The sequence below is a fragment of the Periophthalmus magnuspinnatus genome, chromosome 2, assembly GCF_009829125.3.
Source record: "Periophthalmus magnuspinnatus isolate fPerMag1 chromosome 2, fPerMag1.2.pri, whole genome shotgun sequence".
NCBI lineage: Eukaryota > Metazoa > Chordata > Actinopteri > Gobiiformes > Gobiidae > Periophthalmus > Periophthalmus magnuspinnatus.
Genome location: NC_047127.1, coordinates 6,394,636 through 6,410,336, shown reverse-complemented (window position 1 = coordinate 6,410,336; position 15,701 = coordinate 6,394,636). Strand labels below are relative to the sequence as shown.

At 39.1% G+C, this 15,701-nt stretch overlaps 2 protein-coding genes across 2 annotated transcripts; both read left to right on the top strand.

Annotated features, from left to right (window-relative positions):
- Positions 1–728: 728 nt before the first annotated feature.
- Positions 729–8,789, top strand: pwp2h (PWP2 small subunit processome component). Its single transcript, XM_033977673.2, has 21 exons — positions 729–898; positions 1,006–1,118; positions 1,278–1,372; positions 1,454–1,553; positions 1,786–1,929; positions 2,004–2,139; positions 2,757–2,980; positions 3,969–4,112; positions 4,465–4,535; positions 4,611–4,747; positions 4,990–5,138; positions 5,462–5,609; positions 5,684–5,834; positions 5,935–6,115; positions 6,228–6,375; positions 6,475–6,583; positions 7,144–7,209; positions 7,288–7,506; positions 7,774–7,924; positions 8,392–8,466; positions 8,548–8,789. Exons 1-21 carry the CDS (start codon positions 881–883, stop codon positions 8,714–8,716), a joined length of 2,748 nt encoding a protein of 915 aa, XP_033833564.1. The 5' UTR covers positions 729–880; the 3' UTR covers positions 8,717–8,789.
- Positions 8,790–8,915: 126 nt separating this feature from the next.
- Positions 8,916–15,247, top strand: eed (embryonic ectoderm development). Its single transcript, XM_033977683.2, has 12 exons — positions 8,916–9,057; positions 9,796–9,948; positions 10,039–10,131; positions 10,238–10,303; positions 10,415–10,540; positions 10,701–10,782; positions 11,042–11,133; positions 11,208–11,341; positions 12,274–12,379; positions 12,612–12,770; positions 12,843–12,916; positions 14,453–15,247. The coding sequence occupies exons 1-12, from the start codon at positions 8,938–8,940 to the stop codon at positions 14,577–14,579; spliced, it is 1,332 nt and encodes a 443-aa protein (XP_033833574.1). The 5' UTR covers positions 8,916–8,937; the 3' UTR covers positions 14,580–15,247.
- The last annotated feature ends 454 nt before the right edge of the window (positions 15,248–15,701 follow it).

Here is a 15,701-nt window from a genome sequence, read left to right as displayed (position 1 = left end):
TTTATGCATGAGGACTAAATTCACAATTTACATTCATAGAAGACTGCCTATGTTTATTTCTCACATGACTATAAGAAAACAGACAGGATGTGTAAAGATTTTCGCATGTTTGAAGTTTAATGCAAATCACACAAAATCCAGTGGTAAAAGTAATGGAGACTTTTTGGTTATTTTTGTGCAAAATGCTACAAATGCAAATGTTTACTGTTTTGATATTTTTTTTCTTTGTGGCATTGTAAAATAAATGTCAATTGTAGAATGAATGATGATGTTGTGTCATGGTGAGCAGTGCTTCTTAATAGCAACATCCCAGGAGCCCCATATTCTTGAATGGAAAATACTCTCTGGCCTTTATTTATTCATCAGTGCCAGAACCTATAGGGTAGGTGTTTTTTTTTTGAGAGAAGTGCCTCAGTACAGATTGGCCACCATTTTACAAGTTTAAATATTGGTTATAAATTAGAGAAGAATGATATAGTTCACCTGGGAAAAGTCAACAAATGCAACAATGATGATCTTGGAGGGGTTGGCTGGTGTGTGGGGGGGCTATGTAATGTCACTATCTAGACAAGAGTCACTCTATTAAGCCATCATCAGTTATCACCACAATTTAGTTATCTCTCCAGAGTCAGTAAATAAATATATATTTTTAAAAGTAAATAAATAAAAACTGTCTTAATGCACCACTACCCTCCCTGCCGCTAGAGGGCGCACTGATGCACCGTGGCGTAGTGAGGCGGAAGTGCTCAGTGTCAACAAACCGGCGGCACGTGTGAGCGGAGCATCGTGCGGAGGAATGGATGTATTTATGAGCCAAAAACTGGATTTTTAACACATTTTACACCGAATATATGTGCAAATGTATGAGTAGAGAGGCAAGATGAAGTTCGCATATCGGGTTAGTAAGTCACTTCAGAGAAAACAAGTGCTGATCCCAAGCTAAGCGTAGTAGATGCACCTCGTCTGTGCATAAAATCTTAATACTTCGGAACTCTTTCTTTGCAGTTTTCCAATCTCCTCGGGGCAGTTTACCGACAAGGGAACTTAAACTTCTCCAAAGATGGAAACGCTGTCATCAGTCCAGTTGGGAACAGAATATCCATCTTCGACCTGAAAAAGTAAGTCAGACGTTTAACTACAGTGAGATGTGTAGTTCCTAAGATCCTCTGCTCAAATATGCAGGTATATGGGAGTAAAACATACTGGCAATGCTTCACACATTTAAAATAACATGATTTTGCATTTTTACATTGTATTTTTGTCTGTTTGGTTTGTAGCAACACGTCAGAGACATTACCAATCTCCACTACTAAGAACATAACGTGTGTGGGTATTTCTCCTAATGGGAATCTGGCCATTGTGGTGGATGAAGGTAGGAAAAAAACCTGATTTAAACACTTCAACGATTAGCTGTATCTTAATAAAGCTGGTTGTCAACATGTTTTGTCTGTAGACGGTGCTGCGCTGCTGGTCAGCCTCATCACTCGGGCCATTCTTCATCACTTCCACTTCCACAAACCTGTCCACAGTATCAGCTTCTCTCCAGATGGAAGGTCAGGAAACAGTTATATTCAGAAGATATCAGAAGGTATCTCTGTGGTTAAAGTAAAAATTCAAAGATATTAAAACGTAAAAAATAAAGAAGACATATTTGTATTGAACTGTGATCAAATAGAGCAAGGAGATATTGTCTATGTAGTTCCTTTGGCTCTAGAGGTTTGTCAGTTTGTTTTCTGCAGGCTGTGAGCTATGGCAGTTTTGTAATTCAGCCTTGTCCCTCTCCAGGAAGTTTGTGGTAACCAAGGAAAATGTGGCTCTGATGTACCATGCTCCAGGAAAACAGCGTGAGTTTAACGCTTTTGTTCTGGACAAGAGCTACTACGGTCCCTACGATGAGACCACCTGCATTGACTGGACCACAGACTCCAAGTGAGAGTTAAATATGGTATTTATAATCACTGAAAAAAAAAAATCTTATTCTGACTTTTACTTGGCTGCGGCAGGTGTTTTGCTGTGGGGAGCAAAGACATGTCCACCTGGGTGTTTGGGGCGGAGCGTTGGGCCAACCTCATCTACTACTCCCTGGGGGGCCACAAGGACGTCATCGTGGGCTGCTTCTTTGAGAAAGACAGTCTAGATGTAAGTACAGCATTTTCACTAATGTCAGTTCTTGTTTTGGCCTGGTTATCATGAAATATTTGTTTTGTTCTTCATGCTGTGTGTACATAACAAATTAGAATTTTGAAACTATTCTGAAACTACTAAATACTATTAATTATCAAAAATGAACCTGAGTCATGTTACTTTTCGAAATGAAAAGTTAACAGCCACCTTTTTACCTTTTGTTAAGTAGAGATTGGTTATTCCAGTGCTGAAATTATCCAAATGATTCTAGTGAAGGTGTATAGAGTTTAAAAACACAGTGGAGCACTTCCTGTGTTACCACATGATGACATCACAAAGTGGAACAGAGTGTTTTCAGTATGAGAGAAGAACACAGCCTAAATATGCAGGATTTGTGTGTTAAACATGTGTCAATGCAACAAAACAAAACTCCAGGCATGTTTGATGAAGAAACAACATTGTAACTTTGATTACAAAATGGTGTAATATGGGCTCTTTAAATTATATTGGAGGGATACGTTATAGGTCAGAAACAAATATTGTGTTACTGTCTGTATTCATTTTTTTATATTACAATGGTACAGTTTTCCTTACACTGGGATAGAGCTCTAAGTAGATTCTTCTTTTATCAGTTGTACACAGTGAGCCAGGACGGGACCTTGTGCATTTGGGAGAGTGACACAGAGCCTGACGGTTTAGTCCTGAGCAAGAAACGACTCCAAAGAGAGGAACAGGAGGGAGACGAGGATGATGAGGAGAGTATGGAGGGTCAGGAGGGGGAGATTGTCAGGGGCAAAGCACACACCCAAAAAGACAAGGAGAACACCAAGAATGTACGATACAAGCAGGCCAGCAAGTAAGTGTCTCATGCATTCTGAAAAAATTACTAAAAGTCCATGGTATAGTCAAAACGATGTACTTATGTGCTATATGAGTATGTTTTTTGTCCATTAGTGAGAAAAACTAAGCATTTTTAGTGAACATTTAATTGTATTGTTCAAAATTATGTTGAGTTAAGTGAATACATTATGGATGCTGCTTACAGTATTAAGTCATCCTAAAATTGTGTGTGAATTATTTATTTTAAGAACTGCCAGCACATTAGATTTTTATTCAACCTTTTTACATCAGAAAGTCCTGAGATTTTGAATCTATTCTGTGCCAAGACTGCCACCAAGATTGTTTGATCGTTAAAATGTAACAAGATATTTACTCCAAAACTAGGGATGCATCAATCCTATCCTGGCGTCGGATATCGGCACAGATACTGTGGTACTCGGATACTCGGATATCAACTTCCAAATATTGGTCCAGTGGCTCTCCTAGTTTGGCATATAAATTGTTGTAAAAGAAACTATTTACTGGTCATAATTGGCCCAGAAAGCCTCTTAGTTGTTCTGTAGTTACTTGAGAGTTTTGCCTTTTTATTTTTGTTTTAAATAAATACAAGCTGTTTTCAGTCTCTGCCCTGGTATCGGTTGATATCACGTAAAGGTAGATACTTAAAACTATGGTATTGAAATCTGTATTGGAACTGAAAAGGCTGGATCAGTGCATCCCTATCCAAGATATCTCGCAACAAGAATTAGAGATCTAAAAATGAACAAAAGCAAAGCACAGCAGGAATCTGAAGGCAGTTTGTCTACAACTTTTTGGTGGAGTTAAGCGTCTCCTAAAAGTGCACTATTTCAGGAGTCTGCAGAATGTTGCTTAATTGGTGATTTTTCTCTGTAAATGAGCCCTTACTTTCGCAACACACCCTTAATTATTCCTCTGACAGTCTGAAGCCACTGTACACTGCCCCCGTACTGTTTAAAATTATTTCTCCTGCACTTGTTTATCAGGCACTTCTTTAATAAGGAGGGGGACTTTAATAACCTCACCTCAGCCGCCTTCCATAAGCCCACTCATATCTTGGTGACGGGCTTTGCCTCCGGGATCTTCCACCTACACGAGCTGCCGGAGTTTAACCTCATCCACTCGCTCAGGTAAAACTACAGCAGCAGTGTCACAAATTTTATGAATAATGGAAAAAAAATATGTTAACCAGATTATGAAAGTTGACTAGCTGCATTGAACTAAACTTTAACATGTGGCTTTTTATTTGTAGCATAGATCACATTAGGCTACATATTGTTTGTTTAAAAAAAAAAAAGGAAATTATAACCACAATTGATTTTTGGTTGGGGTGCCCAGGGGAGTTGTCTTACATAAAAACTTCAGTGTGCTGTGGTGACTGATAACAAAAAAGGAGCTACCATATTGAAAAAGAAAATAATTTAACCAGACAAATCTAATATCACAAATTTTTATCTAATTATAAATACCTGTGTGTTGTAGTATCTCCAACCAGAGAATCGCCTCAGTGGCTATAAACAGCTCTGGAGACTGGATTGGCTTTGGCTGTTCACGTAAGTCTTTATTCCTGCAGATTAGTTTACAGTGTTTATTTGTATTTTAACTAGATATACCTGCGGATTTTCTAGGGCTGGGTCAGCTGCTAGTGTGGGAGTGGCAGAGTGAGTCGTATGTGTTCAAACAGCAAGGACACTTCAACAACATGGCGTCTTTGGCCTATTCTCCAGATGGACAGTACATTGCAACTGGAGGAGACGACGGCAAGGTCAGGACTAAGAGTTTGCATTTACTTACAGTGCCTAAACTGCAAAGCACAATTATATCTACAAGTACAACTGAGAAAATCAAGCAAATAGTATATAAAATTATTATTATTTTTTAAATTTGAGACTTTTAATAGTTCACCTATTTTAACAAAATTCTGAGTATACTGCTATTTTTATTTCATGCTGTAAAAAAAACTCACAACCATTAATTCTGTTTATGTAATTTGTATCTATTTTTCAGGTGAAAGTGTGGAACTCAAACAGCGGCCTGTGCTTTGTTACATTCACGGAGCACAGCAGCAGTGTGTCTCAGGTCACCTTCACCTCCAGTGGGATGGTGGTGGTCAGCGCCTCTCTGGACGGAACAGTTCGGGCTTTTGACTTACACAGGTGAAATTTGTCTGTGTATTTTTAAGTGTAATACATCAGTTGTAATTAAATGCAAATTAACCTGGCTTACAGTTAATATCTCTTGACTCTCACAATATTTGAGAGTTTACATACTCATGAGAATCCATCTTGAGATGCTTCCACTGTAAGGTTCATTTTCCCTACAGCTGGCGGACCAATCACAGAGCAGCATTATTTATGACATTATCAAATTCTATAATGTGAACTTATTCTCTTGGCAGTTTTTCTTTAGAACATAATGCAATAACTGTATAAGAAAATAAGCAAATAGACTAATGACTACTAGCATGTTTGATTTAAAGGTACCGAAACTTCCGCACCTTCACGTCACCTCGTCCAGCGCAGTTCTCTTCCCTGGCAGTAGATGTCAGTGGAGACCTGGTGTGCGCAGGGGCCCAGGACTCCTTTGAGATCTTCCTGTGGTCCATGCAGACGGGCAGACTACTGGAGGTAGGTGCAATTAATTGTAATGAATACTAGTGTTAATGAGATGTTAAAGTAATATTGCTATGTGTGATGTTCAGGTTCTGGGGGGTCATGAGGGCCCTGTCTCCTCCCTGTGCTTCAGCCCGGTCCAGTCCATTCTGGCCAGTGCCTCGTGGGACAAGACTGTTCGGCTGTGGGACATGCTGGACAGCTGGCAAGTCAAAGAGACACTAGCCCTCACTTCAGATGGTAGGTATTTTGTGATCTGCCATATATTGGATGCAGTTTATAAACTAAAATAACAATGCATTGTTCAAGTATAAGTATATAAGTGGCATGTTCTTCTCAGGCCTGGCAGTGACATACCGCCCTGATGGTCAGGAGCTGGCTGTGGCCACTCTGAATGGTGAGATCTCATTCTGGAGTCCACAAAGCGCTGCACAGACTGGCTCCGTGACTGGACGTCACGACCTGGAGCTTGGACGCAAAGAGACAGACAAAGTCACTGCCAAGCAGACCGCCAAGGGCAAGTGAGTGACCATACAAGTTATCGGGATAGACTTCACTAGAAAGCAGCATCCTAGACTGTGCATTGAAATATCAGTTTACACCCATTTGACTGTGTGTCTTCTGTAAATAAAGGTCTTTTACGTCTGTGTGCTATTCTGCTGACGGGGAAGCCATTTTGGCGGGAGGGCAGTCAAAGTTTGTGTGCATCTACAATGTGAAGGAGCAGATGCTGATGAAGAAGTTTGAGATCTCCTGTAACCTGTCCTTTGACGCAATGGAGGTGTGCACCCACTTTCACCACAAATATTTATGTTTGGTTCTGTGGATATGGAGTCAGTTTTATTTCTAAAGCTCTTAACGTGACTGTGTTTGTTTTCAGGAGTTTTTAGACCGTCGCAAGATGACTGAGTTTGGCAGTCTTGCTCTGGTGGATGATGGAGCAGGAGATGGTGAGGGAGTGAACATCAGCCTGCCTGGAGTCCGCAAAGGTATGACTTGTCCACATAATGAAGGCTTACTACTCTCTTTTTATTAAAGATGGTATGTTACACAAAATTGACTCTTGAAACTCTTGAAGCTATATTAGAATGTTGCTACCTCATCAAAAACATACCTGAAGCTTGGTTTTGTTTCATTCACACATTACAGCACCCTTTATTATTATCTGTTCACATCTCAAAAGCTCAAAATGCTCTGTTCCACCTTGTGATGTCATGAAGTGGTAGTTTTCAAGTTAACAGCTACCCTTTAGTTCCGTAGAGATTTGCTATTCAATGGCTGAAATTATCCAAATGATTCTCGTGAAGGTGTATGGAGTTTAAAAACACACTGAAACACTTTCTGTATTACCACATGACATCACAAAGTGGAACAGAGTGTTTTCCGTTTGAGAGAAGAACTCAGCCTAAATATGCAGGATTTGTGTGTTAAACGTGTGAATGAAACATTTATGTTTGTGATGAGGAAAGAAGATTATAACTTAGAACCGAAAATAGCTCAGTATAGAAAGTTGTATTTACTCAAATTTTCCTCTTCTTGTCTTCTAAAGGCGATATGAGCTCTAGACACTTCAAACCTGAAATCAGAGTCTCGTCTCTACGTTTCTCTCCTACTGGTAAATAACACACTGTCAGTTCACATACGTGAAAAAGCTTTAGTTGTGTTAGAAATGTGCTGTTTTCTCTGTTGTCAGGCCGGAGTTGGGCAGCAACCAGCACTGAGGGCTTGCTCATCTACTCACTGGACGGCTCCATGGTCTTTGACCCCTATGACCTGGACCTGGATGTGACTCCGGAGAGTATCCACAAACAGCTCCGCCTGAAGGAGTGGACCTCTGCCATAGTGCTGGCCTTCAGGCTCAACGAGAGGGCCCTCAAGCAGGAGGTCATTGAAACAGTACCCCACGACCAGAGTGAGAACACAATACATTTTTATATAATACATTTTTATGTCAGTACTTATGGTCAGATCTTTTTGCCAGTGTTGAAATAAACATGGCTGTATTAATATCTTCTTTATCTGAAGCCTCTGATGTGATATACTGTACTGTAGTATGAGTACTTTATAATCACTTATTAATAATTTACTTATGTTTTCCTCTAATTGTAATTGGCATAGATCACATCTAACTTTCCTTAAAAAAAAGAAGCAATGAATCTATTTTTTCTATGTATTTCAGTTGGTGTAGTGTGTGGGTCTTTGCCTGAGATCTATGTGGAGAAGCTGTTGGGCTTCATAGCCTCGTGTCTGGAGAAGTCTGGTCATCTACAATTCTACATGAGCTGGGCCCAAAGCCTGCTCATGCTACACGGGCAGAAACTCAAGAACAGGTGGGTACAATTCAATAGGCCTGACACAATAATTAATATATCAACTTATCATTCAGTATATGAAAGCTGGAACAATATTTTTTGGGATCAGTATATATTGTGTGTACTTTTTCTTTGCACTATTGGGAAAGTTTAGGTTATTTTTTGACTACAAGATAAAACTTCTATGACTTGCTTCAGATGCAAACCTCGTACTAAAGTGTTTCATTTATTTATTTCAGCTCATTATTTTTTTAACAGTATTGTACGCTTTAGAATAATTTTGTGGTTTAAATCTGCTCTTGAGATATTGTGTCAGTGGCATAAGTTAATTACAATATTATTGTTTATTGTCTATATTTACTGCAGCATTATATCACACTTCAAATTTATCATGACAGGCCTACAATTCAACCTGTAGCATCTTAAAAGAACACTTGAGACATTGTTTGGTAACCGATAATCACGTTGTATCATGTATTTCATAGGTCTGGCGCCATCCTGCCCACACTCCAAGCTCTGCAGAAAGCCATCCAGAGACACTATGACAGTCTTTCCAAGCTGTAAGTCTTATTCCATTCATCTTTCATTAACTATTAGTCTGCAAATGTAAACTAATATTTTAGGTTTCTTAACATGTTTAGGTGTGACTTTAACAAATACAACATACGGTATGCAGTAGCCCTGTCCAAACAGAGAGGAGTGAAGAGGGTGGCTGAGGAGGCGGCGGGAGAGGAAGATGAGGAGGATGAAGATGATCTGTCTGAGGAGAGGAGTGAAGCTTCTGTGGAGGAGGCAGAGATGATATTGTAACAAGATGTCCAAATCTGTATACTGAACATTCTGCTTTGTAAATGTTTTTTTAATAAAATGTATGTGTTAAAGTATATCAGTGTTTTATTCCTTTCTCTATAAAATGAATGACTTACTAGCTACTCAGTAATTGTAAAGTGTGTTTAATTATAATTTTTTTTATTCATGCTGTGGGGAAAGTGTTTCCGGCGCAGGGCGGAAGAGGCTGTGTCTTAGCCAAAATGAGGGAAAATAAGAACATGTCTGAGTCCCCCTCTCCAGCGGGAAAAGAAATACCAGCGAAAAAACAGAAACTAAGCAGTGACGAGAACAGTAACCCCGACCTGTCAGGAGACGAGAATGTAAGCTCATCAGCGCCGTTTGTAAACTGCTAGAAACGTGTAACATCCAGCTGGTTAGCATAAAGCTAAAGCAGGCTACTAGCTTAGTAAGCTAACTAAACAACAGCATTGTCCTCCTGCACCCGGCATCGCTCAGACGCACCTGCCGTTTTCACTTTTAGAGATAAGATCACATAACATGTAGCACTAATCCATGTTAAACCAGTAGAACTGGTCTTACAGTTTGAGTGTCTACATTAACGAGCTCGTTTTCGATGCTTTGTACACAGACATTCACGTGGAGTCACATTAGCCTGAGCTCATGCGGCTATCAAGACAAGTTTCATGTGAATGAATACCGCTTATCAGAAATGGTCATAATTACACACATATAATAATCGCCTCTTTTCTTTCTAACTCGTCAGATTCTCTTCAATAATTTACATAAAAACAGAAACTGTTTGTACTGTTTCATTGAACAGCATTCAGCGTTGTAATAATTGTCTCTAAATATATTACTTGGTAATATCACAAGGTGCAATGACACCCCATTCCCAACACTAAAAGACGTATATTTGAATTGCAGATATGCAATTTTACAGCATTTTATTGGCACATCTTTGCTGAACAAATGTTTTATACTTCAGTTGTGACACCATCACAAAAACACACTACAATAAACTCTGAAGGGACCAATGCTTATGTGGTAGAACTGCAGTCATAAACATTAGATGGAAAAAGCTTGCACGTGTGTTCCAGGATGATGCCGTTAGCGTGGAAAGTGGGACCAACACGGAGCGCCCAGACACCCCCACCAACACAGCCAATGCCCCTGGCAAAAAGAGCTGGGGCAAGGGCAAGTGGAAGTCCAAGAAGTGCCGCTACTCCTTTAAATGTGTCAACAGCCTGAGGGTAACAATTTAAATATGTAGTCACTGAACTTACCATTGCTTATTACTTATCATCCTTATTTTCAAATCCTTGTGTTGGCTTTCGGTACAGGAGGATCATGGGCAGCCTCTTTTTGGAGTTCAGTTTAATTGGAACAGTAAAGAAGGGGACCCACTGGTGTTCGCGACTGTTGGGAGCAACAGGGTAAACCAAAATTCACATTATTCTTACTCAACAATTATATCAGTGTCCATAAAATAATTTTTTTTAGTAGTAACTGAAATAATCACATGGTTCTGTGTTTTTCCAGGTAACTCTATACGAATGTCACTCTCAGGGAGAAATCCGGCTGCTGCAGTCCTATGTAGACGCCGATGTATCCTTTCTACATTGTTATTAGTGACTGATTTTCTCATAGTGCTAAGTTTCCATGTTGTGAGGACACTTGAGTATTTGTGTGGAATCTCCTTAACCAGCGTGTGTCCAGGCCGATGAGAACTTCTACACATGTGCCTGGACCTATGACACCAACACCAGCCACCCTCTGCTGGCTGTGGCCGGCTCCCGCGGTATCATCCGAGTCATCAACCACATCACCATGCAGTGCATCAAGGTACACACCACCATAAGGGTTTATACTGGTTTATATCATCCTATTAAAATGTGATGTCTCTTGTCTCATTTTTCTTCTTTATATGATTGCCTTGTATTCATTAACCTCATAACCTTATATATTCTATTAAGCTCTTGCAAAATGTTTTGTTTTTTCCTAGCATTATGTAGGTCATGGAAATGCCATTAATGAATTGAAGTTCCACCCCAGGGACCCTAACCTCCTCCTTTCTGTCAGTAAAGGTACAACCTCTACATTCATTATGTAACACAACAATAGTATGTAAGTGTAAGCAAGTTCTTGTGGGTTTGTCCTCTTGTGACCCCACACCTTGGCTGCACTCAACGTGACCTGCTTATGCTCCTATAAAACTCATATAAAGATGTGAGGTCAGCTGTTCTGTAATCACTCAGAGCTGTTAAGACCTGCTAAATAGCATAACTATGTTCATTTGTCTAATATTTGATGTTTTGTGTAATGCTGTCCTCACTGTAATTGTAGACCATGCACTGCGCCTGTGGAACATCCAGACTGACACTTTAGTGGCAATCTTTGGAGGCGTGGAGGGACACAGAGATGAAGTGCTCAGTGCTGTCAGTATCATTTTAGTCATTAATACCTCATCACCCTGTAATTACTAAATAAACCGCCTACTATCCCCCTGCAGGATTTTGACCTCCTGGGTGAAAAGATCATGTCCTGTGGGATGGACCACTCCCTGAAACTGTGGAGGATTAACTCGGAGAGAATGCAGAAAGCTATCAGAGGCTCATATGAATACAATCCTTCAAAGACAAACAGGTAACATTTGTACTGGTACAGTATTTGCTCTTATTAGCAGTGGTGGAACGTAATGAAGTAAAAGTAGTCAAGTACTGAAGTAAGGAGCAATTTCTAGGTATCTGTACTTTACTTCAGTACATTTTAAAGTGGATACTTCTTCACTACTTTGAGAGCAGGTATCTGTTCTTTCTACTCCATTATATTTTTGAACAGAACTAAAAAGCAAAAGTAGTTTTTATTGAGATCTGCTGAAAAGCGAACTAATTTGAGCAAACAAAAAATTAGTAAAAATAGCTAGAAAATAACAATTGATTTAATTTCTGTTCTAAAAAACCTTAATCAAAATGAATACATTTGCAGCCTTCAAAATGTCTGCAAAATATTTTTACCTTTTACTCTTCAAGTACATTTCAAAATGGGTAGTTAATAGTTTTACTTAAGTATATTTTTTCATGTGATACTTGAATATTTTTGGCTCCGGTATCTGTACTTTAACTTAAGTAACAAAATTGAGACCTTCTTGAACTGAAAACAGTTGTACTAGGTTTATCAGGCCTCTTTTTTCCTTGTCTCTTGTATCATTGTGTTGATTGATATCGATTGTGGCTGCCTAGGCTATGCAAAGAGAAAAGATGTCCATTTGCCCAAGACAAATAATAAAAATTAAAAAAAACATGCATGTGATACTGTCTTATCTCCATTGAGGAGTTATTGAGCAGTACAGCATTCTGGAAAGCATTGTGTTCCTTTCTCTACAATCTCTTGACAATAAGACCTTTAAAACTGATATATTCTCCTATAAAAGTTTGTCTGCTATTTCTTATTCAAGTCAATTTTATTTATATAGCACATATAAAAATGACTACCGCTGCCCAAAATGCTTCACATAAAAGTCAACAAAAACCGAATAGACCAATAATACGATAATATACTCCTGTTGCTCTCTCCAGACCTTTTGTCTCACAGAAAATCCACTTCCCGGACTTCTCCACTCGTGACATTCATAGAAACTATGTGGATTGTGTGCGCTGGCTGGGAGACCTCATCCTTTCCAAGGTGTGTGATATATCTATCATTTACCTTCGTCCTGTTCCTTTTGTTCATGCCAATAATGTCAAGGCACAACAGTTATATTTATGTTAAATGTCTGATAATTTTGTTTTCAACCCTTTAAATTGATGCCAACAACATAAAATGGCATGAGCAATAAATAAAAAATTATATATATGTTGACAATAATAATAAATAATAATAATTCTTTCCATGTATTTTCTATGTAATTTTATAGTCTTGTGAAAACGCCATTGTGTGTTGGAAACCAGGAAAGATGGAGGATGACATAGACCATATAAAACCAAATGAGTCAAACGTGACCATTCTGGGCCGCTTTGATTACAGCCAGTGTGACATCTGGTACATGCGCTTCTCCATGGACTTTTGGCAGAAGGTAACACACTTTCAGAATCAAATTTCAAACACAAAAACACAAAATAACGATTAACTCAATTCTGTGTGGCAGATGCTGGCTTTAGGGAACCAAGTGGGGAAGCTTTACGTGTGGGACTTGGAAGTGGAAGACCCCCACAAAGCCAAGTATGTTATTCACCACACAAAATGAGGCCAGAAAACAAGCAATTGTAAACATATTTTAGAATGTAATGGGGTTAATGGGTTACATGGCCACGAGGGTGTCAATATTTGAATCAGCAGTTTTGTCAGACACATTTGGCTGGTTTGTGTTCAACCATCATAACCATTCACATTTTATTGGCACAAAAGACTCGTGACTGGAGCAGGAAATTAAACTGGATTTATTATTGTTGAATTTTCTGCCTCCATGCTTCTGGACTCTGGGATGACTAGTTGCTGGCTATTTTCTTTATTTTGTCCTATGGTTATATATTTGTTAATATCCTTATTAAGCATTAAGGTATTAGCTTTCTACCATGTTATAACATTTTTCCCTCATCAAAAACAGCCCGGAAAAGGTTTTAGATGTTATCCATGCATGTTTCATATTCGTAACCTTCTTATGGTTAGCTCAGTGGTTCTCATATAGGGGGGCGCGGTGAGATGCCGGGGGGGGCGCGTATGACTCCGCGTATGACACTGTAGATGCTGTAGACGGCGCGTACGAAGCAAAGAACAGGAGAGAGCGAACAGATCGTGACACGGCAGTGAACAAGAGACACTTTTGCTAAAGACACACTATGGAAAACATTTTAACAGGGATGAAAAGAAAGGCGTAGATAAACGGAGGTAATGAGACGCACCCGAAAAGTAAGACGAGGAAGTCTGATGAAGCGTATGGAGCACTTGGCTTCACCTTGACTCCGGTGGGACACGAGGACAGACCAGTGTCTGCTGTGGCAGCGGACAGTATGAAGCCAAATAAGTTAAGACGCCTCATTACACCTCAGTCACGCTGATAAGACACTGGAGTTTTTTCAGCGTAAATGTGCCAAATATTGCCAACAATCATCCCACTGTGTGAATGTCACTTAAACCAGCAAGCACTGTTAGCATCATAAGGTGGCGTACCAAATTGATAAATTACTTGTTTTAATTTGATATTTTGGGGGGGGCGCGAAATTTGTTCTTCTTTCTTTATAGGGGGGGCATGATAGAAAATAATTGAGAAGCACTGGGTTAGCTGTAAGATTCTGTCCAACGCTCAGCCCATAAGCGTCCGTCATTCATGCTCCCACATGACAATTCTACATAAATATACAAAAGCATGATAACAAACTGTACACAGCAACGTAACAAACCTGATGCGATGTGCAGTAGTTTAATTAGCGAGATGCGAGCTGATTGTGTTGTGATAGCGCTCTGAAGATGGAGTGACTTAGCGTAGGGACTAAAAGGAGGGGAGACACAAAAAATGAAAGTGAAAGTTATAAAACGTTAAAACGTAGTTTTCGACAAATATAGCATTTTCAAAACAATTAAATGTAAAAGGTAGCATGGTGATCTAAATATGTTAAGTGTTACCTCATAGAAGTAAAATAACCTGTCTTTAATCAGGCTGGTCAACATCTGCCAAATTCCTGTATACCTTAAAAAAACATTCAAAAATATATTGGCACACTTCTTGTCCTAATATTCCCACGTCTTTTCTTTGTGTAGATGTACCACGCTGACACTCCCCAAGTGCACGTCGGCCATCAGACAGACCAGCTTCAGCCGGGACAGCAGCATCCTGATCGCGGTGTGTGACGACGCCTCCATCTGGCGTTGGGACCGACAGCGCTGAGAACACCCAAGACTAGATTATTTACATTATTCACCTAACCATAGTTACACGCACGCTGCAAAATCATCCATTTTCAACAGTTTTCTCCACAATACTATAGCAATTTGAAAGTGGCAGTAACTAGATGTCTTTGAGTGCCTTGTTTATTGAATTACAACTTTTGCAAGATATCACCCCGCTGGTTCATAATGGATGGTTTTGCAGTATAATAGAACAACTGACTTTTCTTAGTTATTTTGAAATGCATTCCTTTGTGTTTTTCTCTCCTTTTGCTTTCCCTCCTTTCCTCAAAAAAGTCTTGATAATAAAATATTGTGAATTTGTGCAATACAGATAAGTACGTTTGGGGCACCTGTTATGGACACGGTATTAAGTACTTAAGGATCAGCATGTTTTACTTTTATCATGTTTTACATTTTGCGTAAGGAACTTTTATGTGACTGCGTAAAGCTCTCTCCTGCAAGTATTAGTGTTGAGATGGCCCTTGTTTTTAAAATAGTGAAAATATTTGGATAATGGTTGGATTTATTGTCATTTTATTTGTCTAGTTGTCATATGAAGATAGAGTTGGAATCTGGTGCCAACATAAAAGAATTGGAAGGTTTCAGTTTTTTACAGTACACTTGTATGCCAACTCATGTGGACTTAAATAAAGCTATTTTTCTACATCTTAAGTCTCTTGAATAAACTGAATCAACCATGTAAGTACAATTACAAGCTAGCCACAAGGACAGGGTAATGGAGTTTAGTAAAGTTTTACAAAGCGACTGACCAAAACTAAATGTCTAGACCTTTTTGGTAGAGCTCCTTACAATATTGTTTGCTGTAGGGGAAGTACTAGTTCTTTATGCAAGAGTAAATACCATTGCATAACTTTGTTTCACTATTCACTTACTTTTATGGTAGTTTTAAACCACAATTTGCCTTTTCAAAAAATAAAGTGAGTATGTCTAGTTGGTCACTTTCCACACCTGTATTTATGCACATATATAAAAGAACTAACCTGTAACTTGCCCTAGTGCAGCAACCACTCTCTAAAGAGCCAAATTCAGTCACTAGAATGGCACATGTATAAAAACACAACACATTTTTATGGTTTTAAATAGAGTTTGACGGTCAGTT